The 26382-nt window shown below is 42.6% G+C and overlaps 1 protein-coding gene across 1 annotated transcript in view; it reads left to right on the top strand.

The window, feature by feature from the left end:
• col14a1 (collagen type XIV alpha 1 chain) overlaps nucleotides 1–25685 on the top strand; it is a 215404-nt gene extending 189719 nt beyond the window's left edge. The window contains 10 exon segments of the mRNA XM_033019102.1: nucleotides 1272–1325; nucleotides 2693–2746; nucleotides 4268–4321; nucleotides 10967–11038; nucleotides 15061–15096; nucleotides 17262–17328; nucleotides 19130–19318; nucleotides 21624–21701; nucleotides 22158–22313; nucleotides 24617–25685. Of these exon segments, the coding sequence (XP_032874993.1) occupies nucleotides 1272–1325; nucleotides 2693–2746; nucleotides 4268–4321; nucleotides 10967–11038; nucleotides 15061–15096; nucleotides 17262–17328; nucleotides 19130–19318; nucleotides 21624–21701; nucleotides 22158–22313; nucleotides 24617–24921 (1065 nt within the window). The 3' untranslated portion in view covers nucleotides 24922–25685.
• The last annotated feature ends 697 nt before the right edge of the window (nucleotides 25686–26382 follow it).

The raw sequence follows: 26382 nt of genomic DNA, 5'->3' as shown, positions 1-26382 counted from the left end.
CTCACTCACACACTCACTCACTCACTCACTCTCGCTCGCTCGCTCACTCACTCATTCACTCACTCACTCACTCACTCACTCACTCACTCACTCACTCACACACTCACTCACTCACTCACTCTCGCTCGCTCGCTCGCTCACTCACTCATTCATTCACTCACTCACTCACACTCACTCTCTCGCTCGCTCACTCACTCACACTCGCTCGCTCGCTCGCTCACTCATTCACTCACTCACTCACTCACCCGCTCGCTCACTCGCTCTCACACTCACTCACTCGCTCACTCACTCATTCTTTCACTCACTCACTCACTCACACTCACTCACTCACTCACTCACACTCGCTCGCTCATTCACTCACTCACTCACTCACTCACTCACTCACTCACTCACTCACTCACTCACTCATTCACTCATTCACTCGTCAGTGGGGCCGGCTGGCGGCTGCTCTTCCCGCACCTGCTCGCTCTCCTTTCACAGCTGTGATCCTCTCCTGCATTTCCAGTTTGGGTTACGAGCAGTTCAAGTCAAGAGTGCTTTGTAGTCATATGTCCCAGAGGGAACAATGACGTTCTCAGAAGCGGAAGCCTGTTGTAACCTGGGGACTGCTGGGAGAAAGCTTTGAATGCTTCGCTCATGTTTAATTCAATGGTTCAATGGCACTTTATTGCCACATGTACTCGTGTACAGTGAAATTACTTTTTTGCATACAGTTCACTACATTTTTTTCTATACATAGGCACAATCATACTTATGTATAAGAGTGTAAAAATAGATCACACTGAGACAGCACACAAGTGTTGCCACATTTCCAGCACCAACTTAGAGCCTTCAAGTTCAAAGTTGTTAAAACATGTAGAGTCTTAACTTGAGGCCAATTTTCTAATTGAACATGAGATTAGTCTCTGGGAGGAGGTAGTTGGGAATCAGGGTCACAGTGAATTTGACTCGTATAACATTGGGGTTGCAGCAGCTCCACTTTACACCATGGGAATTCTTTTCCTTACAGTAGCGTGGATGATGTAGGATAATCCGGAGTCATCAGTTTTGGATAAACTTAATCTCCTCCACATTATTTCCTTTCTTTGCCTCTTTCCACGAGAGCTGCTTGTTATTACTGAGTTTTGCTGCACAGATGGAAACTATAAATCACCCTTTGTAATCACTTTCACAACTTCACTAAGCACAATGAAGGGAGGAAATCCTCCCATCAATGTCGGCGAACAAAGCTGAGGGCTGATGTCTGAATTGTGTCATTTTAATTCCGACAGGGGAGCGCTGGTGAAAAGGGTGAGAAAGGCCAGAGTGGCCCCGCTGGTCACCAGGTAGGAATTCAATATTCTGAGAATCATTCTGCTGTTCAAATGGTTATTACTCCAAGGAATTTGTTACTCCCTTTTACATCGTATATTTTTGCAAATTTGTGATTTGAACGTGCGATTTTCTGGTAGAATTTGATAAGCCAGCAATAAGAATTGCAATGCATTGAAACCGTTATTGTTGAGTTCCATTGCTTCAGGCGACGCTCAGGCAGATGGGAAATATTGCTTGTCCAGTCTTGTTAAGCTGTTGTATGTTCTTCACTTTGAGTTCTTTTGAATTTATTATTAAAAATGCACCGCAGCTGGTAGATGCTTTGTGTGGGTAGTATTCCGTAGGCTTAGGTTGTACCTATCCAGGAGCCAGAATCTTGCTGAATCCAAGTGAGGATCAAAAAAGGTTCAGGAAGGAACTGCAGATGCTGGTTTACACCCAAGATAAACACAAAATGCTGGAGTAACACAGCCGGTCAGGCAGAAACGAAATAGGTAACGTTTCGGGTCGAGACCCTTCTTCAGACTCGAGAAAAAAGTGCATCCCTCCCTCATCTCTGAATAAGCACTGGTCTCCAGGGCAATAATTAAGAACAGAAACATGATATATGCTGGAGCCACCAATGTGGTTGACAATTGTCTCATAGCTCTGTCAAGAGCAGTCAGTGATAGACTGTAACATAGAAACATAGAAATTAGGTGCAGGAGTAGGCCATTCGGCCCTTCGAGCCTGCACCGCCATTCAATATGATCATGGCTGATCATCCAACTCAGTATCCCGTACCTGCCTTCTCTCCATACCCTCTGATCCCCTTAGCCACAAGGGCCACATCTAACTCCCTCTTAAATATAGCCAATGAACTGGCCTCGACTACCCTCTGTGGCAGAGAGTTCCAGAGATTCACCACTCTCTGTGTGAAAAAATTTCTTCTCATCTCGGTTTTAAAGGACTCGCACTGCCAGATGTGTCTGCATATAGTGATCAAATAAATAGCACGGCTGTTTGTCTGAGGTACTGAGTGACTGGGCACTGCGGGAAGTGCTACCTTGGGACTGAATCGTTAAATTGAAGCTTTGTCTGCGCTGACAGGCGGAATCCCTGGCAATTGACCGCTCAGTTTCAACCAGGACAGAGGGAACTCATCTGTACTAGTTTACAAATTATCGCGTAATCCAATGCAGATTGTATTGCTGATAGTACATTGTGCAGGACAAACTTCCACAAATGGCTAAGAGCTTCCTACATTACTGCAGCAGCTAGATGGAAAATAAAAATACCTCGCTGGATGTCAAGCTACAGGGAATATTCCTAAGGGGTGCGAAGGAATGACAGGAATATTTTTATTTTTGTCTAATTCCAAATTGTTCTCTTTATCCAGGGTCTGTCAGGTCCTCGAGGACTCTCGGGACGAGATGGGCCACCAGGTCAAAGGGTAAGGTTTAAGAAACAGACTTGGAATGCTGTCAGGTTGACGATGGGTTTTGCTGTGTTAAGCTCTTTAAGAGTCAGCATTAGAACACACCTGAGATATGAGGCAGAGGTGTGTAGACTGGTCATAAAAGCAGGAAGCTTCAAGAATCTCCATCCTGTATGACTCTGGAATTTACCTTTGAGAGTTAGGATCCATAATTTAGAAGATCCCAAAATATTCCCTTTATTGAAGCCAATGAACACTATTCTCCGTGAGGACTATGAACTAAGGAGGATAATTTCCTTTGGAGAAAGTATCAAATAGGCAATGGTGAATCAGCTACCCTTTACTCTTTGGTCATGATTGGAAAAGAACTTTGGATTGTTGTAGTTTTTTACTGATGCTTCCCTGAGTGAATCCCATGAGCATTTTTTTTTCCCTGATTTTTTTTAAACATTGGATTAGACAACTGAATTTGATAGCTATTTTGATCTGAAAGGCTTCCATAGAATTCAATTGACCTCCATCCCCACCACGTCCCATATCAATCAGCACCACCATTGCTTCAAGATTCTGCACAGCACTTAGCCTTCAGATACAGTTACCTTTGTGCAGATGGGATTAGCATCCATCCATTTGACGAGATTTAAGTAAATTATTGCCTTACAGCTCATATCTATCTTAACTTTTGGGAACTTTACACAATGCAATGTGATGCAATGTGACACAAAGGATGGCGGGTATAAGGAACGAGCTGCCAGAGGAGGTAGTTGAGGCAGGGACTATTGCAATGTTTAAGAAACATTTAAATAGGTACATGGATAGGATTGGTTTAGAGGCACATGGCCGAAACACAGGCAGGTGGGACTAGTGTAGATGGGACATGTTGGCCGGTGTTGGCAAGTTGGGTCGAAGGGCCTGTTGCCAAGCTCTATGACTGTGATGGGTTGAAAGTTAGGCACTAAAGGTTACACAGATCTGCACTCCTGATGAATAATGCAAGGTTGGAAAATGGAAGCCTTCATTTTTGGTCCCAAAATGCTCCCTCTGTTAAACTTAATAAACAGTAAGTACCCTGGGGGCTGCCAACCATGACGTTGAGTTCCTGATAAATGAGTTCAGGTCTCGCCACAGAACCGGAGGGACTGCTGCAAAATTGAAAGTTTACCTTCTACCTTCCACCTACTCTACCTTCCCTTCCAAGTGTGAGTAAATTATCCCAAGGCAATATTTCAAAGAAGAAGGTATAATGCATGATGTCATGGGACCAATATTTATCCCTCTAACAATCATTACAAAGAGACAAACTGGTCCTTATCACACTGATTCTATGGGGGGAGGGGGTGGGGTTACTGGGCAGATGCTGGCTGCCACATTTCAATCATTACAGCATAAAATGACGACATTGTTTTCACAAGCCACTTTAGCTGCAACTGACGCGATTGGTACAAACATATTTATGTGCGCAAGTTTATGTTTGCAAAAGGACACCCTGTCTTGTTTTAATCACTCAATGACCTGTGTAATCAACTTTTGATCCAGGGTTCTGTGGGTAAAGATGGACCTTCAGGGCTACTAGGCTCACCTGGGCCGATGGTGAGTACATTTGCATGTCTGCTATACTGTAGTATGACACAAAGATTTAACAATGTCCATTTTTCAGGGTCGAAAAGGTATGGAGGGTCCTCTTGGGCCATCTGGGTTTCCAGGTAGGAGGGTAAGTTTGTTTTGTGTAGCTAAGGAATGATACAAAATAATCCCCAGAATTGGCTGCACCTTCTCCAAGCAGTAGGTCCCACACAGTACTTTGTATCTGATCAAGTACCAGGCCATCTATCTTGGGGATTGCTACTGTTCAGATTGTGTCTGCTTCTGGCGAACTAACATTCATTTCAAATCATGACAAGCAATCAGCACTGAGGCATATGTTTTTTATAAGCAGAGAAATGTTCTGATAACACTTGAGATTCTGCCATTCCTCTTTAATGTCGACATGGCTATTTGTACGCCACAAATTGTTGTACTCATTCATTTCCAATATTATACCAGGACTCCCCATGAATATTGGTCTATCTTGTCTCAAAAAACAATTTCACTTAGTAGTCCATCACTATCAATACTTGCTCTAATTATCCTTCAAATTTCCCACATCATCTGTTTCTTTGGGCAATCCATTTCATGGTTTTATCACCACCCTCGTTATATCTGACCTGCCTGTTCATGTTCTCTTTTCCTGAGCTCATGCAATGCCTGTTCAAAGGGTGCCTTAGTATTAGTTCCAGCGCCAATAGTTCAATGCACCAGTTTGCCACTACCTGCTCAGCAGGCAATTAGCAAAGGGCAATAAATGCTGGCCCTGCCAGAGATGAACGTAACTCATTAATGAGTCAAAAGATTCCACGGGTCTCACTTCAGAAATATTCCCTGAGAACCATATGTCTTAAATACTTTTGTACAAAGTTGATCCGTTGTTTGTTGGATACATGAGACTGCAGACACATAGAAACATAGAAAATAGGTGCAGGAGTAGGCTATTCGGCCCTTCGAGCCTGCACCGCCATTCAATAAGATCATGGCTGATCATCCAACTCAGTATCCTGTACCTGCCTTCTCTCCATACCCCCTGATCCCTTTAGCCACAAGGGCCACATCTAACTCCCTCTTAAATATAGCCAATGATCTGGCCTCAACTACCTTCTGTGGCAGAGAATTCCACAGATTCACCACTCTCTGTGTGAAAAATGTTTTTCTCATCTCGGTCCTAAAAGATTTCCCCCTTATCCTTAAACTGTGACCCCTTGTTCTGGACTTCCCCAACATCGGGAACTGAAATCTGGAGCAAAGAAACTGCTGGAGAAACTCAGTGGTTGGAACTGCACTTGTAGGGAGGAAAGGACACGTTGATGTTTGGGATTAAGACCAGGCATCAGACCTGAGAATGGTATGGGGAAAGTCTTTAAAGAGGAGAGGGGGTGGGTGATATTGGGGCCGGCAGGGGGGGAGGTGGCCATTATCAGATTATTATTAGGGTACGCTATAGGTGGAAGCACATAAAGAATAATTGGGCAGAGAGAGCCAAGTGGGGGAAGGGTAGGGTGAAGGTGGAGACAAGGTTGGTGGGTGACAAGTGGGGACACAAAGGCTGCCAGTGCAGGAATGCATTAAGAAAGGTGTTAATGGGAAGCTTTAGTGGAGAGGTGAAGATGGAACCAGATGAGGATGGGGGGTTTGGTGGGTGAAAGGTGAGGGTAATAAGTAATGGAACCATAAGGGGGAGGGGATGGCAATGGGTAATGGGGGATATGGGAAAATTGACAGAAATGGGAGGACTAGAATTGAATCGGAAGGGTTGGGGGTTGAGGTAAACCTCTTTGTTTCGAGTAAAATTTACTCTTTCTCTTGGAAATTCTTTGTTGGAGATGCTGTCTAAAGTGTCCACTGAAATAAGAGAATAATAGTGTTTATAATTCATTGGGTATTGTCAGTCATTCTTTGACGCAGCATCTATTACATTAGCATTTCATGAAAAAATAAAGTAGAATTAGTAAGAAGCTGTTTCCAAACTCATGGGTCAGGCCAACTGCAGCCATGTTCACTCTGCCTTGATGTTTACTGGATTCAGTCTATCTACCTTAGACCAATAATTGAGATGTAAGATTGACCAGACTCATGTCATAATTCATCTTTATAGAGTTTACCTTCCCAAAGATCTGAAACGTGAGGTGTTTCCTGCTTTCCTCCCCCTTGTTATTCTGTGTATGTAATTCTCTGGAACGGCAACCCTCATTTCTTCAGCTCATTACATTTATCATGATTTCTTGAACATTCACCTCAGGAGTGGTCTCTTTTACACCCTTCTCAGCATCTCCTACTTTACTTTCCATGAATGGACCTTGACCATCAAGCACCGTGCCACATCTGAAAGTAGCAACTCCTACCGTCGCTGAATGGGCATAATCAGTGTGATGGCCAGGAATGTACAATCGCATCGATTGCTCACAAACAATTGCTCAGAAATCTGTTGAGGTGACGACCCAAAACTGGCAAATACATGAAGAAAATGTATTAAAAATTTGGAAATAAATTGCAGTTGGCAAGGCAACAGAATGGTTGGGCTAAATAACACCAACTGTACATGAAGCAATGGCTAACATGTCCGATTATGGTACTTGACAGTTACACACAAAGTAGGATGCTACTTCATTTATCAGCTCCAGATCCCCTATTGCTGATTCTAATACAGATTAAAAGATGATTTTGGCCTTTATTTACCACCATTGCTTGTTTGGCTTAATGCATGAACTTGTATTTACCCACAAGCTTCCTAATGGAATACAGTGCCACCGTTCATTGACAGGTAATCTCTGAACCTGCTACCTCCACACCTGGCATCACATGGCATTACTCAAAGAATGTAAAGTCAGTGGAAGCTGACCGGCTGAAATTCTACTTCACACTGGTGCTCATGGTCAAATTGACCTCCCACAGTGAGTAGGAAAACAAGAAAAGACTGCAGATGCTGGAATGTGGAACAAACGGAAGCAAGTTCAAAAGACCTGTTAAGAGGTGCAGAGCTCTACATTTGCAATCCTGATCACACAAACAATCACATCTATTCCAGTTGCATGTAAAGAAACGAGCTGCTGGTGGAACTCAGTGTGTCAGGCAACATCTGTGGAGGGAAATGGACAGTCAATGTGTCGGGTCAAGACTCTTCCTCTGGACTAGTTCCTCCAGCAGTTTGTTTTTCTGCTCCAGATTCCAACATCAGCAGTCTTTTGTGTCACCCTGAAGTTTAGACACTGGCCAATGGAGAATGATAATTGCTTCCTGTACTTCATGTTTTTGTTACAGTGGAGATTCCCCATATTTCCTTCTGGAACCCAAGCCAAAATTAATTTCCTGACAACAGATTAAATGTAGAGTATGTTTGTTGCCCAGGAGGAGAAGTGAGAGGCAAGTAAACTGACAATGAGCATTGTTCAGCATTAACGCTGGTTTAAAGACTTCTGCTCAGTCTAATGCCCTGCTTTACCCAGCTGAATGTGACTATGTGAAGAAGCTAATTTAATTTCCTCTGCATTTAATGTATATATATAATAACAGAGCATGGAGGATCTCTTTGAAAAACAAACTCATCTGGTTTTGACACAACCAGCGTGCTTTAATAATAACACTCCAAACTGCATATTTGTGTAAATCTAATGGGCTTTGATGTTTTCCTCAAGGTGATACTATAAGCTGCCATCCTTTAAAAAATGCTTTCATTGTTCAAACCATATCATCCTGGATCAGAAAAGATGTGAATAAAGCCACATATAATTTCCTGTGAGCTCCCCCATTTAATTTACAACTGAAGTATTTTCACAGAGTAGAATAAACATTTAGGCTTCATTTTTCCCTGTATCTTCTGTTGCATTTACCACCCTTTAGCATTGCAGGATCATACAGCAAGGATGAAAGCCAGTCAACTCATCAGGCTTATTCTAGCCATTTGAAAATGCTCTCCACTCACACCTAATACTCCCCTTTTGCCAAACCCCTACACATGTCTGAAGAAGTGTTTCGGCCCGAAACGTTGCCTTTTTCCTTCGCTCCATAGATGCTGCTGCACCCGCTGAGTTTTTCCAGCTTTTTTGTGTACCCTACACATGCTTGTGTTTTTTTAGTATATGTGTAGTTCCCTGCAAAAGCTACTATTGAATCTAATTCCACCACCTTTCAAAGAGCAAAAAGGGGAAGAAAATGTAGGTAGAATTTTGTTATACTAAAATTTGTAAATAAAAATCAGCCAGATATTTTCCGCAGTTACTCAGAAGCAGATTATAAGTGAAATACCTCAAGGTTTTTGTTTGAGAATCTAAATTGAGAAGATAAACCAACAAATGAAGATCTACAGGCCATAGGTTTAAAGTGAGAGGAGAAAGGTTTAATAGGAATAAGGGGCAACATTTCTATACAGATAGTGTTATGTACATGGAATGAAATGCCAAAGGAAATACTTGAGGCAGGTGCAATATCAATGTTTAAAGACATTTGGCAGGTTCACAGATAAGAACGGTTTAGAGGGAGGGATACGGGTCAAAGTCGGGCAAATAGGAAAACGTGAATAGCTTGGGTCTTTTGGTCAACGTTGGGCTGAAGGACCTGTTACCGTGCTGTATAACCCCATAATCCTGAACGAAGGCAATCTCCGTTATATTAACCTTGACAGACAGCCGAAGGCAGGCAGTCCCATTTAGAAATAATGATGGCACTATTTAAGTTACAGCAATGATAACCAATGACCAAAAATTAGCTGTTCCTGCAGATAGCATAGATCCTGCAAATAACCTGTCCCATGACAATTGACCAAAACTTGCATCCTTTCTGCCAGGCTAACACGGGCTGATCAATCTTCCCCTGCAAGATGTTAGAGCTGACTGATGTATTGACTAGCCTACTACATTATTGCATTAAAGTTGGTGCATTTGCTAAGTCCAAGCCCCTTCTGAATGTGAATCTAAATAGTTGGTTCACAAAAATATAAAATTTCATCTCATCTGCGTTCTGAGCTAAGTTAACAGAAAGCAGAACCTAATTCTGCAAATGGCAGAAAGTTAATTTTTATCTGTTGTCATCGGAAGCTGAAGCTTCCAAGAGTTAACCTTTGTGAACAATGCTAACATTTTTGGAAATGCAGTAACTCTGTCACAATAGATGCTGAGGAAAGGGAAGGAACTACAGTCGCGTTTATGGCTGTGGTTTTCAATTTGCATTTTCCAGGCGTTATAAAAGATCTGGAGGTACAATTTGCGCAACTCTTTTAAAACCGCATTAATTGACGACAGCTTTGTCATTTCTTTCAAAGAACTTGGAAGCAATCCTCCATGTTTTATAGGTTGGCTTTGCTTGTGTTTGTTTATTTACATTATATGCTCTGTTTAATGGTCTTTACGTTGTTTTTCATGCTTATTCATATTCATCCATGATATTCACTTCTAATATATTTGCAGATCTGAAATCTTATTCTGTGATCTCTTGTAATTCCAAAGATGTATTGTTAATAATGCAGACATAATGCAGACAAACCTGACAACGAACATTTATAAATAATAAATATTAACAACTGCATCCCTCCGTTAGTTCCGTGACATTTTTTCAAAAGGATGCTAAGAGCTTAAAGCACCAATGTCTGTGTGGTATGTTCACTGTATGAGGAGACATGTGTAAATTTAATCCCTACCTCCTTTATCAATATGTTATACTGGTGTTCCAGGTGCGACAGAGGTTCACCTGCATCTCCTCCAACCTCATCTATTGCATCCGCTGCTCTAGATGTCAGCTGATCTACATCGGTGAGACCAAGCGTAGGCTTGGCGATCGTTTTGCCGAACACCTCCGCTCGGTCCGCATTAACCAACCTGACCTCCCGGTGGCTCATCACTTCAACTCCCCCTCCCATTCCATATCCAACCTCTCTGTCCTGGGTCTCCTCCATGGCCAGAGCGAGCACCACCGAAAATTGGAGGAACAGCACCTCATATTCTGCTTGGGGAGTCTGCATCCTGGGGGCATGAACATTGAATTCTCCCAATTTTGTTAGCCCTTGCTGTCTCCTCCCCTTCCCATCTCTCCCTCAGCCCTCGGGCTCCTCCAGCTCCTTTTTCCTTTCTTCTCCCCTCCCCCACCTCCCATCAGTCTAAGGTAGGGTTTTGGCCCGAAACGTTGCCCATTTCCTTCGCTCCATAGATGCTGCTGCACCCGCTGAGTTTCTCCAGCATTTTTGTGTACCTTCACAAATTAAATCCCTGGTTATTAAAAAATATTTCTTGTTAGGCTTGAATGACTCCTCTGCACTATTATTCACACCACACAGCACAAATACAAAGTACAGGGCTTGCTTAGTGCAACCACCATTTATTAATGAGAACATGTATTTTTCAATATTTAATATTAATGTAAAACAAAGGGTTAGTTTTATTTTAACATTTTTATTTTTTGGATTATTTTGCCATATTTTCAGTTTATGATGGATTAAATGGAAAATGAGAGTTCAAATGGAGCCTGTGGCAGAGTTTGCTGTAAAATCCTACAGTTTCCCTGCTCGTAGCAAATTTAAATGCTCGTTTCCTTTCCCCTGTGAGGCAGCAAATTTTGATCCGAGGTCTTTTCAAGTCCCAAATCTGTCTCAGTCGGTATGCTTAGAGCAGTTTGTGCATCTGTGCTGTGGAATTAACATTGCATTGAATGACTTTACAGGGAAGTCCAGGAGTCCCTGGTTCCCCTGGAGCTGCAGGAAGTCCCGGTTCCCAGGGCGACATCGGACCTCCCGTAAGTAGAATATTAACAGGTTGTATCTCTGGAAATGGAAAAATGCATTCTTCAACAGAAACGAGATGAAAACTGAGGTAGAGAATCAATTTCTTACTTCACCGGTGTACAGACGGCCTGGCAGAAGGAATGTGTTGTGACAGTCAGGCCAGCTTATGAATAGTTGAAGCCGGATACAGATGTGCAGATGCTAGTTTCTTGTTCTGACTGGATAATCATAGCAGTAGATTCACAGATGTTCAATTCAACATCAACTACACAATGCTGTGGATGTCAAGAATCATCAAGTAATTCCATTTATGATGTTGTCAGGGTAGTTTATTTGGCATTTTACATTTGGATGAGTCTAGCTTTTGTATGGGCTTCAAGGAAAAAATGCAGCTAATTGAATTGAATTTAAATTGATAAATTTTATTACATTTTACAAATATGTATCATACAAGGAATTTGCCTTGATGCTTTGCTCACAAGTAGCAACACGATATACAGTAGACAATTAAAAATAAAACATTATAATTTAAACATTTGAAGAATTAAATAAAATACCAGAACAAAAGGCGGCTACAGGCTTTTGGTTGTTGAGTAGAGATACTGCCCATGGAAAAAAAGCAGTTTTTATGTCTGGCTGTGGCGGCTTTGACAGTTCGGAGTCGTCTTCCAGAGGGAAGTGCTTCAAAGGTGGCCAGGGTTGAGGGGTCAGGGATGATCTTACCCGCTCGCTTCCTGGCCCTTGCAGTGTAGTTCGTCGATGGGGGGAAGGTTGCAGCCAACAACCTTCTCAGCTGATCGGATGATTCGTTGCAGCCTCCGGATGTCGTGCTTGGTGGCTGAGCCAAACCAGACCATGATGGAGAAGGTGAGGACAGACTCTACGATGGCCGTATAAAACTGGAGCAGTTGCCTGTGGCAGATTGTGTTTTCTCAGCTGCCGCAGGAAGTACATCCTCAGTTGTGCCTTTTTGACTGTGGAATCAATCGTGGCCCCCCACTTAAGGACCCTGGGGATGATGGAGGTGTTGTTGATGATGAGTGGGGGGGAGGGGAGGGGGAGCTCTCCTAAAGTCTACGATCAATTCCACTGTCTTAAGAGCGTTGAGCTCTAGGTTGTTGCGATGGCACCAGGACGCCAGCTGTGTCACTTCCTGTCTGTAGGCAGATTCCTCCCCATCCTGGTTCAGTCCAATTAGGGTTGTGTCGTCCGCAAACTTGAGAAGCTTGACAGAAGAGTCTGTGGAGGTGCAGTCGTTAGTGTCGAGAGAGTAGAGGAGAGGGGAGAATATGCAGCCTTGCGGTGCTCCTATGCTGAGGGTCTGCAGGTCCGAGATGTGCTTTCCCAGCCTCACATGCTGCTTCCTGTCTGTCAGGAAGTTAATGATCCACTGACAGAGGGGTTCAGGTACAGTCAGCTGGGAGAGTGGTGTTGAATGCAGAGCTAAATTCCACAAATAAAATCCTTGCATAGGTTCCCTGGCAGTTTGGTGGTACCCCATTCTGGCTTGTATTGGAATTGGTTGTATTCATCACATGACCTGTTGTCACCGGCTGCCTTGCCCCATATTGCTGCCACACCCATCCCCATGATCCCTGCCTCCCCACCCTCCACAGCTTCTATAGCGAGTAAACACAAGCATTGTAGGAAGATGAATGTACACAATTTCACTCCAATGCTCTGGATATTTTTGTTTAGAAATCTTCTGGTGATTAATCTTCAATTCATGGGGAGTCTAGACCAGTGATTGTGTGTCCCCTTTGTAAGAATTTTCTTGAAACGGTTTCGCCATTTTCTGATGGCGCTTGGAAATGTTAGTATTCCAAGAGTGGCGGCTTGGCGGTGCAGCGGTAGAGTCGTTGCGTTACAACGTCAGCAACCTGGGTTCCATCCTGACTCCAGGTGCTGTCTGTACGGAGTTTGTAAGTTTTCCTTGTGACCGCGTGGGTTTCCCCCGGGTGTTTATTACCCCCCACACGCCAAAGACATACAGGTTTGTCGGTTAATTTGGCTTCGGTAAATTATTTTATAAATTGTTCCTTGTGTGTAAGATAGTGCTAGTGTAAGGGGATAGCTGGTCAGCGTGGACTCGTTGTGCTGAAGGGCCTGTTACCGTGTTGTATCTCTAAACTGGACTAAAAGAGTGAATTCATGGCCCCAGCTCATCTAACCTTGAATATGCCCACTATTGAATATTCTGCCCTCGGGGAAGCGAGGGTTCTGCTCTCTTCTTCAGCCAACAGAGTGAGGAGGTAGTCTTCCTGGTCAGAGCAGGCGGGTTCTCATAGTTCATTTATGGAAGTCAAGAGGACCTAGTTTCAGAAGCCGAATTCATTGCCCATATATTGTGACTTTTGAATGTTTAGGGAACACACACAGGGCGATTTTTTTGTTGTAGTATCTCTGCTCTCCAATTGGCACCTGTTGCTAATGTTCTATTTGTGATGTAAAACAGTGTTCTTAACAATTCAATTCCAAATATTTTGATGCACCAATGCATTCAAGAATGAATAAACCGCTCATGAGATTTGTTGTGTAGTTAAAGAACTATGAATGAGCTTCCAGATTCTGTCCAGGAGGCCTACTTCACAAACCAAACAAAAAATGTCCTTCAGTTAATTACACTTAACAAAATACTTGACATCTCTGGCATTTCCTAACTCTCAATAGTTCCGGCCAAAAGTTTTCTTGAAGTTATTGTTTCTCTGTTAATTTGATGCTGAATTAGAGTAGGCTCTTCCAATTAGACAGTGGACACAACCTATTCATTTCAATCACTGAAAGGAATGATTCCACTACAAAGAAAGTAACTTGACAAAGTTGTAAGCTTCTTGGCGGTCGGTGAAAGCGTTCCTGTTGAGCATAAATTTGCTGGAAAATGCTTGTTTTTCTTCATGGGGACAGGTTATGTCACACAGATTTGATCACCAGTGAGGATTTGAGATAATTAAGTAGCCTGATTGGGAGATGAGAAGAGTCACCGATTGGAATCCATCAGAACTGCATTTCAGGAAGCCACTGATTTACTGCATTTAGTTGATATTGTGGTTCTGACAGTAAACGGTGCCTTCCTGTGTATGGAATAACAAGCGATTAAGGAACAGAACACAGTTTGACCACCTCTAATGGAAATATGGGCTCTAACATCTCATATGCCATCGACTCCCTTTGAATTATTTTGAGACTTAACTACGCTACATTAAGTTCCAGTGGCCAGCTAACCTACCAGCACGTGTTTGAGATGTGGGAGGAAACAGGGAGCAACAGGGAGAACGTTCAAGCTCCACGCAGATAGCACCCGAGGTCAGGATTGAACTAGTTGTTGGAGCTGCGTGACAGCAGTACTACCCACTGCACTATTATGCGATCTCTTCATCGGTGTTTTGTTGCAAGTTGGAGACGTTGGACACCAATGATTGAATGTGTTTTGATTTTCTGATACCTATGATGGGAACCTAGTGAGGATAATCTTGGGTTACCAGCCACAGAAGGCTCTTGCTCCCCTAGTAAACATAGAGCATTGGGGCCAGTTATAAAGCAGAGAGCATTGGAAGTTTGTGTTGCAAATATTGAATTTTCTTGGTCAGAGCTACGAATTTTCATGTATCTAATAGGATGTGGTCTGCTTTGAAATCTTACAGGGCGCTCCACATTCCATTTGTTTGTGGGTTGGATTTCTTTTTTAGAAGATTTTGACAGTCCCAGCAAGATATTCATTGCCGTTTCTGTAATCCAGTTGCTCATAATGGAGGACCATTAAGTACGTCGTTTTAGATAATGTATGGAATCTCCCTTGTGTCAGTCGACAAACGCAACTTGTGTCAGGAGAGAGTAGGTCCACAAGGGTGAAAGGAACAGCAGGTTCACAGCAAACTGGGCAGAGACAGGAGGAGGTACAAGAGAAGCAAAGATATCAGCACAGATCAGCCAGGCAGAATGGTTGCTTCGTTGACGCAGATTTGAAGTAACTGTTGTTTCTGAACTTGGTACATTTTTATTTCAACTGTTTCATCTACTTTTAATTTTATTGCAGGGTGCTCAGGGTCTGAAAGGAGAGAGGGGCCCGAGGGTAAGTTTCTAAATACCAGTTTAAAATAATGTTATTCTAGAATGTATACATGGGGTTTACTGCGCAGTAGCATAAGTGCCTGCTGTGGCAGTATTTTGATTACCTGATAATCTGTAGAATGTTGTATATTCCTGTTAATAAATTAAAACAAAAAACACTGTATTAAAGTCTTACTGGTGTAGATTTTGCAGGCAGTTATTTACTTAACTGCAGTGAGTACAGGTTTCAGGATTCCCATGTGAATGAAGGCATTTCAAACTTACTGGCGACCACTGCTAGTACCTTTGAAAAGCATCTAAGCATTTCTGATGATTTCCGATTGTTTTCCACCTCCTTCCCTGTGGAATCCTGGAATAGGGCAGCATTTTCTCCTAGCATTCCCATTGGAGAGGCTGTGCGTGCGGACACAAGGAACTGCAGATGCTGTCATCTTGAGAGAAGCACAAAGTGGTGGAGTAACTCAACGGGCCATGCAGCATCTCTGGAGGGAACAGATGTGTTCTAACATGTGCACGAAGGTTGCGTCAGGCAAATAGGAAGGACATTTCCCGGGCTGAAGAGTTTAGAAACATACAAAATAGGTGCAGGAGGAGGCCATTTGGCCCTTCGAGCCTGCACCGTCATTCATTGTGATCATGGCTGGTCATCCACAATCAGCAACCCGTGCCTGCCTTCTCCCCATATCCCTTGATTCCGCTAGCCCCTAGAGCGCTAACTCTCTTTTAAATTAATCCAGTGAATTGGCCTCTACTGCTTTCTGTGGCAGAAAATTCCCCAAATTTACAACTCTGGATGAAAGCTTTTTTTCTCATCTGTTTTAAATGGCCTACCTTTTATTCTTAGACTGTGGCCCCTGGTTCTGGACTCCCCCATCATTGGGGACATTTTTCCTGCATCTAGCTTGTCCAGTCCTTTTATAATTTTATATGTTTCTATAAGAATCCCTCTCATACTTCTAAATCCCAGTGAATATAAGCCCAGTCTTTCCAATCTTTCCTCATATGACAGTCCCGCCATCCCGGGGATTAACCTCGTGAACCTACGCTGCACTGCCTCAATAGCAAGGATGTCCTTCCTCAAATTAGGAGACCAAAACTGCACACAATACTCCAGATGTTGTCTCACCAGGGCTCTATACAACTGCAGAAGGACATCTTTACTCCTATACTCAAATCCTCTCATTATGAAGGCCAACGTGCCATTAGCTTTCTTCACTGCCTGCTGTACCTGCATGTTTACTTTTAGATTAAAATTAAGGTTCTCGGGAAAAAAAAAAGGGCAGGCCATTTAGGACTGAGAATGAGGAGAAATGTATTTTTGCTGAGGTGAAAATCTTTGGAATTCTGATTTCAGAGATCAGAAATCAGAATGTAGAGGATCAGTCATGGAGATGAATCAAAACAATGAAATCAATGGATTTCTGGATGTCGAGAGATATGGGGGACGTTGCACACAAAATGGCATTAGAAACATAGAAAACAAGTGCAGGAGGAGGCCATTCGGCCCTTCGAGCCAGCACCGCCATTCATTGTGATCATGGCTGATCGTCCCCTATCAATAACCCGTGCCTGCCTTCTCCCCATATCCCTTGGCTCCTAGAGCTCTATCTAACTCTCTCTTAAATCCATCCAGTGACTTGACCTCCACTGCCCTCCGTGGCAGGGAATTCCATAAATTCACAACTCTCTGGGTGAAAAAGTTTTTTCTCACCTCAATCTTAAATGACCTCCCCTTTAATCTAAGACTGTGGCCCCTGGTTCTGCGGTAGAAGTATGTGATAAAGCAGGTTTGAAGGGCCAAATGGCCTGCTTGTATTACTTATAGGAACAACTGAACAGGGGGATAACATTTCCAACTATGTAGATACAATGGGAGAAATCACACAGGAGAAGAATGTTAGCTCTCACTGAAATATGTTCAGTTGTAGCCATGGATAATCATTTTGTATGGCTCATAAAAAGGGACTAAATAAAGAAATGAAGGTATTTAAACAGTATCACTTTAGACTGTAAGTGTTCGCATGGAGATTACTTCAATGGGCGATCTTTGCTTAAGCAGAAATTGTATTAAACATTAGTGTTCTAATCGATTGTGATATGAATCCAAAGTAAATCCACAGCCTTCTGTTGTAACAATTGTACTGTTCTTGTTGGTTATTATTTCAGGGAGACGTCCAGTCACAGAGTACAGTCCATGACATTGCTCAGCAAGTGTGTGAGCAGCTCATCCAGAGTAAGTAATACTTTTTGCTGTATGAGACGTACAGGGGTTTATTGGAAAAGACCAGGGGCGGCAAGTGGCGCAACGAGTAATGCTGCTGCTGCCTTACAGCTCCAGCCACCCTGGTTCAGTCCTGACTTCCAGCACTGTTTGTGTAGAGTTTGCAACTTCTCTGTGTGATTTCCTCTGAATGTGCCAGGTTCCTTCCACCTCCTACAGATGTGCAGTTTGATAGGTTAATTGGCAGCAATTAGCCTATCAACCTGCACATCTGTAGGTTGATAGTTCAAGTTCAAGTGAGTTTATTGTCATGTGTCCCTGTATAGGACAATGAAATTCTTGCTTTGCTTAAGCACACACTAGGCTGCAAACTGCCCTAGTTTGTAGATGAGTGGTGGAATCTGTGGGGAATTGGTGAGATGGGAGAAGAATATAAAAACAAGATTAATGTAGGATGAGTCTAACTGGGTGGTTGGTTGGTGCTCAGTACAGATTCCGTTGGGTGAAGGACCTATTTCTGTGTTGTAACTCTCAATGACAAGGTAAGCCGATGTTTCGGATGGAGATACCAGTGTTAGGATGTAAATTAATGTTGGATGGTCAGCTTCCCACCCCTTCTTCTTGCATATGGCGTGCACAGCCTAAAGTTGTAGATCAAACATTAAACTGAACTCCTTCCTGCTCCCTCCATGAATGTAAAAGATCCTGCAGCATTACCTGTATCTGTCGCGACTGTCCTGAGCCTATGTCAGCCACTCATCACACAACACCAATACAGATTATCTGGTCAGTGCTTCTGGAGGTGTCTGGAGCCAGCTGTTCATACATCCATCTTCTGCAGCAGAGGCACAAATCACAAACTCTCGGTGCAAGTTAGGGCTATGAAAAGGCAAACTAAGCAATGTAGCCATGTCTAGGGGGAGAGAATCAAAAAGGCTTCTGCGTCTGCAGCTGCTGTAAGGGGAAGTTTAATAAACACACATGGAGTGTCTAGAAACCATAGGTAATACTCATTGAAAACTCATGAGACGGAGCCACCAATTGGACCAGTGTGGTGAAAACTGTGTGTAAAAGTAGGTCTGCTATAAACATAATTCTTGTGTTTGTAAGAAACCTTCTATTATATAAAATTGCATTATAAAGATAATTGTGTCAATGGGGTAAAGAGGGCTAAGGACTAGAGAATTTCAGACTTGCACTAAAGGTTATTTTTACTGCAGAATTTTCAAAAATAATGTTCTTTTTAATAACAATGTTTATTTTTGTTATGCAAGATAAAATCCAAAAAGTTGTCTGTTACATTTTAATAAGAGTATTGTTGCACGTGTCAATACAAGCAATTGCTTGTCAATTTCAATGGCCTCCTGTAGTGATAGTCTGTTCTGTAGTGGTAATAGTGTCTGACTACTGCAGGAAAGTTACCAGGAAACAGTTTTTTGTCCCCTGTACTGTTTAAATCCAATGTGGCTTTTTTTTCTCTGCTTGTCAATTTTCAAAGTGACTTTTAAATGATGCTCAAGTTCCCAATCGAAGTTACATTGTAACCAATACATATAATACTCCCTAATTCATCTCTTGCGTTTTATCCAGTTTGCATAATGGAAACATGCGTTCAAACAGAACAATCTGTAATTTGTATGGTCAGGGTCACAGATGCTTCAAGAATTAAAAATCTCGATTTCAATATTATTTTTTTCCCTTGCTCAATTTCATAGAATCATTTCTACAAATATGTTGTTTTGTGCTTGAACCAACTGGAAACTCTGTAGGTGCCAATGGGATGAGTGCTAACATGTGGGTTCTCATTTCCTAGGCCACTTATCAAGATACAACTCCATTCTCAACTCCATTCCCAGCAACTCCGTCCAAGTGCGGGCTGTTCCAGGGCCTCCCGGAGACACTGGCCGTGACGGAACAGTAGGCCCAGCAGGAGAACCCGGACCTCAGGGCCGGCCAGGATTCCCTGGCACGTCGGGAATACCAGGTCGACCAGGAGAAAGAGGTAACTTTACAGATGAACGGAGGCCATTCAGCCCATCTTGCATGTCCTAGGTCGTTGATAACACTAGGACATTTGCTCAACAGCTGATCTGCTCATTACCGCATCATCCTGCTTCAGGTAGTTATCCAATATCCATTCCAAGTGCCCCTGAAATCTGATTCTACCACCCTGCAGCTTGTGCATTCAGGTTATAACTTCCCATTTCAAAACATTTCTCCTCAGCTCCTTCCTTTGTAGACGGCCTTAAGTACGTCTCCTCTGGTCACTGACACTCGTGTCACTGGGGGAATTTTCCCCCCCCATTTACACAACATGCTTCATAAGTTTGAACACCACTGCTGAGCATGCCCTTAACTTGCTCTCTTGGTAGGAGAAGGTTCTTTGCCATTTATGGAGAATGAAGTGGGTTACAGCCAGTTTTGTAAGAAATAAATCATTTGTCATTATTACTCGGGTTGGTGTAAAACTAGCCTTCAGAGCAGATTATAAAACTTTGGATATTAATTGTACAAATGGGAGCACTTTGAATAAGCACACTGTAATATGAGAATCATTCAAAAATGATTCAGTACAGGGGGAGGATGTTTAACCCCTTGAGTCCTGGTCCATCATTCTATCAGACCAGGCCTCATCTCTACTTCAACTCCATCTCTTTGATTTAGTTCCACAACATTTATGACCCCCTGTCCAACGCAGATCCGTCACACTCAGATTGAAATATTTTCCTTCAGCTACAAACTAAAAGGTTTACGAGTTCCATCTTACCCCCACTCCTTGTGAGAGGAAGAGTTTCTTGACATTACCCCTGAATTAACTGGTCACATTTTCTAGCCCCCAGATTTGCACTCTCTCCACAAAGGGAAACATCCACTGATTATCTTAAATATCTTGAAAAGAGCCACTCATTAATAAGTTTGTGTGAAAGGAGCAGAATTAGGTAATTTGGGCCATCAAGCCCGCTTCGCCATTCAATCGTGGCTGATCTATCTCTCCTTCGTAACTCCATTCACCTGCCTTCTCCCCATAACCCCAGACATCTGTACTAATCAAGAATCTATCTATCTCTGCCTTAAAAATATCATTTTTTTTTGCTCCACAGCCTTCTGTGACAATAAATTCCACAGATTCACCGCCCTCTGACTAAAGAAATTCCTAATTTCCTTCCTAAAGGAGCGTCCCTTAATTCTGAGGCTGTGACCTCTGGTCCTAGACTCTCCCACTAGTGGAAACATCCTCTCCACATCCACTCTATCCAAGCCTTTCACTATTCTGTATGTTTCAATGAGATCCCCTTCCTCCTTCTCAACTCCAGCGAGTACAGGCCCAGTGCCGACAAATGCTCGTCATAAGTTAACCTACTCATTCCTGGGATCATTCTTGCCTATTAAGTCCAAACGTGTTGTGCGCCCACAATCCCAGACCCATCAGCAAAACCCACAATTCTAATTTCTGATGACTTCAAAATGTATTTTCATTTGCTGTACTTTTGACTAAAAGCAAATATGACTATTTCCCCACATCCTATTACATGTTTCATTTTCTTCCCCATTCAGTTAAACTGTCCCTGACCTTCTGCAAACCTTTTTGCATCTTCTTCACAGCTCACTTTCCCATCTAACCTTATGCAGTCAGCAAAAATGGTATAATGTAATATCAAGGAACTGCAGATGGTTCATCATTTAAGTTTCCTAACAGGGCCACCAAAATACAAAGCTCGGTTGAGAACCGAAGCAGAACTCTCCTCACTTACGGCCTTTACTCATGCTCTATACTCATGTTGAACATCACGCATTCACAGAAAGCCATTTAACCACAAGGCTGAGCCAAGTTGACCGATTTGTATCCTGACAGCACCCAAGCACTGGCTCCATCTCCCTCAGTGCCCTTAGTTAGAAAAAAATCCATCAAACCTACCACTATTAATTGAATGCCAGCACCCACTGCTTTTGGTAGGAGTTCTCTCCTTCCACAATTGTCTGCGTGAACAGATGTTTCCATATGTCTCATGAACCCAGGCACTGGTTGTGTCCTTTTGTCCTAATTAGTCCCCAGTGACACAATTTTCTCTTCATTAACTCTACTGATTTCTTTCAAAAACCTCATTTATCTGTCGATACTGTTTTGTAAGTCTACCCCCATTATCTCACCCATGGAAACAGGTACTATTCTGGTCAGCACAGAAGAGTTGAACAAAGGCTTTCATTTGGTTGAAATTATGAGTTTGTTGATGCTCTCAAAGTGAGCACCAACTTCTGTCACATGCTCGATGAAATGAATGCATTCAAACGGTCTCGTTTTTTTCTAGGTTCGCCGGGCGAAAAAGGAGAGCGGGGATCTACTGGGTTTGGTAAACAGGGCCCAAGAGGAACTCCAGGAACTCCAGGTAAAATCCAGCTTTCTGCTGCATCTATTAAATATCATGTTTGAAAGCACATACCATCAGATCTGGGAACAACTTCTTCCCCACTGTTATTAGACTACTGAATGGTCCTCTCATCGGCTGAGGGTGTAGTCCTGAACTTCCAACCTACCTCACTGCAATCCAAGCACTTTTTTTATCTGCACTTTCTCTGTAACCATAACACTATATTTTCCGCACTGGTGATTTACTCTTTGCACTACCTGTTGCACAGTCTCACATAATGTACGTATGAATTATATTTTTGTGTGTTGTCCTAGGCCACGTACCTGGGATGGTGTTGTAAGCGAGCTTTTCATTGTATCTGGACCTCTCCGTACTTGTACACATGACGATAAACTTGATTTGGAGGGGTAAAAATTATTTGAGTGTTCGCAAAGAAATCTAAGTCTCTGCCATTCATTCCCTGCTTTATTACAGGCCCTCAGGGGGAGGGCCGGAGTGGGAGCCAAGGACCACCAGGTCCCCCAGGGCGGCAAGGCAGCTTGGGACGTACTGGATCCTCTGGACCAAGAGGACAGCCTGGCCCATCAGGCTACTGTGACCCTTCTTCATGTGCTGGCTACAATGTTGGAGGTAGGATATATTACTCTATGTTCCATGCACCTTGTTGCTGAGCTAGTTACTCTGTCTCTGTTCTGTTAAAAAAAAAAGTCAGAAAATGCTCAGTTTTTCCCTTCTGTATTGTGTGTGTTTTTTTCGTTGGTGTTTTTTAGTCTTACACTTCAGATATAATCTGTTGCCTTCCCTTCTGAAGCACAGATTTATTTGAAGTATTGTTGCACAAGTTGCAGTGGTTAGTACTCATGTCTGTCACTGTTACAGATGGGGCGTAGGTAAATCAATTAAACTACGCTGCACTTGTAAGTATGGCATCAGCCGAAATGCATGAAGCTCTCCAGCTTTGCATTGTCCTACTTTCTTTGTTCTGAATTCATACTAAACTTCCATTCCTCTACTAAACTGGACATTTTATTAAAAACAGCAGCAAGGGGATAAAAGACAAAGAGCTTACAGCTACTGTGATAATTAATGAAATACACCCTCTCGTGTGAAAGAGGTAAATAGTATTGAGTCATAGAAACATAGAAAATAGGTGCAGGAGGAGGCCATTCGGCCCTTCGAGCCTGCACCGCCATTCATTGTGATCATGGCTGATCGTCCCCTATCAATAACCCGTGCCTGCCTTCTCCCCATATCCCTTGACTCCACTAGCCCCATACAGCTCTATCTAACTCTCTCTTAAACCCATCCCGTGACTTGGCCTCCACTGCCCTCTGTGGTAGGGAATTCCATAAATTCACAACTCTGGGTGAAAATGTTTTTTCTCACCTCAGTCTTAAATGACCTCCCCTTTATTCTAAGACTGTGGCCCCTGGTTCTGGACTTGCCCAACACTGGGAACATTTTTCCTGCATCTAGCTTGTCCAGTCCATTAAAGAACAACAGATATAGAAAAACGTTAAGCATTATGTGGTTAATCAAACACAGGTAAGAGACTCATAACAGCACCCTGCAACCAGTTGGACCTCAAATGATTTTATGTGACAATAATTTTATATATTTTTTTGAGGTGGCATAGAAAATAGGAGCAGGTGGAGGCCTTTCGGTCCTTCGAGCCAGCACCAATATTCAATATGATCATGGCTGATCATCCAAAATCAGCACCCAATTCCTGCTTTCTCCCCATATCCCTTGAGTCCGTTAGCCCTAAGAGCTATATCTAACTCTCTCTTGAAAACATCCACTTTAGCACAAGCTTGAGGCAATGCTATTGAAAATGGGAAAATAAAAAAACATCATCCCTTAGGCTGCTTGTTTCAAAACAAATGTGTCGTTTATAATTCTGCCTTCTGCTTGCTTGTGTTTGTGTTTTTTTTATACTGACTGTTAAATGGGTTTGTTTTTCCTTATCTTCTCTTCCATACCAATCCCAACTATTCCGGCTCAAATTTAAAGCTCAAGATGTTTACAACAATTATCGACTATGAACAAAGTACCAGCTTATGTTTCCAGTGTTCACTCCAACATTGGACTCGTGCAGAATTGTGGGGCATCTGTTTTGCTCCATCTTGGCTCATCTAGGTTAAATTGAAACAAAAACCACCACCAAACAGCTACTACCAGCTTTTACCCATCTATTTAATCCAATCAGCAGTGGCTGGTCCAGATACAAGGATTTTTGTAACAAGGCTGCCATGTGCCTTCTAATCACTTTTATAAACTAATCAAGCTAACAATGTTTAGGAAACTAAATTGCTTTCAGATATTGTCTGCTTTATTTTATTCATCTGTTTTTACAATGAAAGGAAATTAAAATGCAACTCACTTGTTTGAGAGGATCCAAGTTGCTCTCATCAATTGCTCTCTGATCATCTTTACTGAGAAAGAATATCATTGGGACTTGGTTAACCTCTTACATTTTCAAATACTTTGAAGGAGTTGCAGCCTAGACTTGCACAGCTCCTTCTGAGCACATTCTCCTGTGATCTAACCCTAACAAATTGACAAGACCAATTAGTGTCATCTCTACCATCATTAACTCACAAATTTACACTGAACCATCTAACAATACACTTTTTTATAATATGAGGAAAACCTCGAAAAAAGAACCCATTTGTATGTTTTTGTGGCTTTCTTCCAATCTCCCTGGTGCTGGACTTTGTTGTGCAGTGTTAGTGTGACCATCTCTCCTTGTCTGTGTCAGTCCCATTACTCATCATTGGTATATTTTTTTAATTTACCTGCTAAGATGTACATCAAGCACCAAGAAGTTTATTGAATTTATAAATAATGTTCTAATATCTTACTCATATTTAATCTTCTGCCTCTCCCCCTGTGCTAACTATGGATACTGTTGGTGGTGGTCGTGGGTTAAGGTGGATACAATGATCCAACTAATCAAGACATCCCCGTAGTACAATTGCCTCCACGCTCCTACCAAACTTATGACCCTTACGATGAGCAAGATCCGTACGTGTACCATGGGCCCTACCCCTACCCAAACCCATACTCCCAGCCCTCCTACCCAGAGCCTCATCCTGTGGAACCGGATCATCCTTTCGATGGAGAGGAGGAGGAATCAGAAGAGGTTGAGGTCAGATCACCTGGAATTAGACGATTCGCAAGGAGCATTTCTAAATGGCGTCGCGCATCTACAAGCACAGCAAAGAAGAACCAATGAAGGAGTGTCGTCAGAGTGTAAAATCTCACATGCTTTATCCCTATCAAATGGGCAATAGAAATTGTGCATTCAGCTCAGAGATTAAAAACTGGGATCTCTAGAGATTTCTAAAAATAATGTAACAATTACACAGACGAGGTCAAGCAATAATGATTGGCTCTGGTGTTGCCAACATAAAGCATTTGTGCCATTAGATGAGAATTAAAAATTTCAAAAGATTGTTAAATATTTTAGCAATAAAGATGTTGACTGATTATTTCCAATTACTAATCTTATTGAAGATTAGTAGGGTGCTACTTTCAGTTATTTGTTACATTCCAAGGGCATAGAACTGTTGTTTACCATTCTATAGCATTTCTATTTGTGTTAAATTAATTGATTGCATCATTGAATTTTGTAGTAATGTTTGAAGAGCAAAAACAATTTGATAAAGACATTGAGAAAAATTAGTTCAATGGTTACGCACTTAAGCTGATTCATAAACCACTGGAGAGGTTTCATTTGTAGACCACGTGCGGCGGAGCTGTTAAACCTTGCTGCAGAATTGCAGGGGAGCACAGCAATAAAAGGGAAACTTTACAAAGACAAAATTGTGCCTTTGCTATCAAGGGAAGCTGTTTAAATGGAGTCCATATAGTTTTTCTTCCAAATGGTACCCATTCCCTATTCTACTCAATTAGTTCTTTGTAAAATCTAGCAGGTAATTTATTTGGATGAAACTGTCATTGTTCAAGTATCAAGTAAAATAAAAAAAATAAACCGTCTTTTAATAGTCTCTGCCCTTGTTTTGAACTGGAAACTTATACAGTTGCATGTTTCGTGCTATTAACTGACAAGGTACATTGGAAATCCTTAATGCTGTTAGACTGGTCTGTCTGCTCCAGGGTTGCCAGACCTGGGTATACAGCTGGAGTCCACATCACATGATCAACCACCAATACATTTCAGTACCTTTAATAAACAAAGGAAGGTGATTGATTGGATTCAATTTATTGTCATTGTCTCAATTACGAGACAACGGAATGGCATTTTCCTTACAGTCATATAAAAAAAGCACATAACACAGAAGTCCACGACACAAACATAAACATCCCCACAGCGGCACCAAAGTTCCCCACTGTGAGGGAAGGAACCAAAGTCCAGTCAACCTCCTCGCTGATCTTCCCAGATGTTCACCCATGGTCGGGGGCTCCCGAGCCCCCCCCGTAGTCGCCGCCACGGGTGACCTGATGCTCATGCTGGGAATGATGGAACCCCGACGTCGAACGGGAGAACATCCTCAGCGGCCCGGACCTCTAAATCGGCCACCTCCCACCGGAGTCCGCGGCTCCCGAAGTCCACAGGCCGAGCTGGGCGGAGATTCACGCTGGCGACACCCGACAAAGGGATAAGACATTTTTGATAAATGCACCCATAATTTTGCCTTTTGAGGAGCGAGATTAATTTTTAAATCCCTCTGTA

The sequence above is a fragment of the Amblyraja radiata genome, chromosome 4 (assembly GCF_010909765.2).
Source record: "Amblyraja radiata isolate CabotCenter1 chromosome 4, sAmbRad1.1.pri, whole genome shotgun sequence".
NCBI classification, from domain to species: domain Eukaryota; kingdom Metazoa; phylum Chordata; class Chondrichthyes; order Rajiformes; family Rajidae; genus Amblyraja; species Amblyraja radiata.
This window is presented reverse-complemented; position numbering and strand designations above follow the sequence as displayed.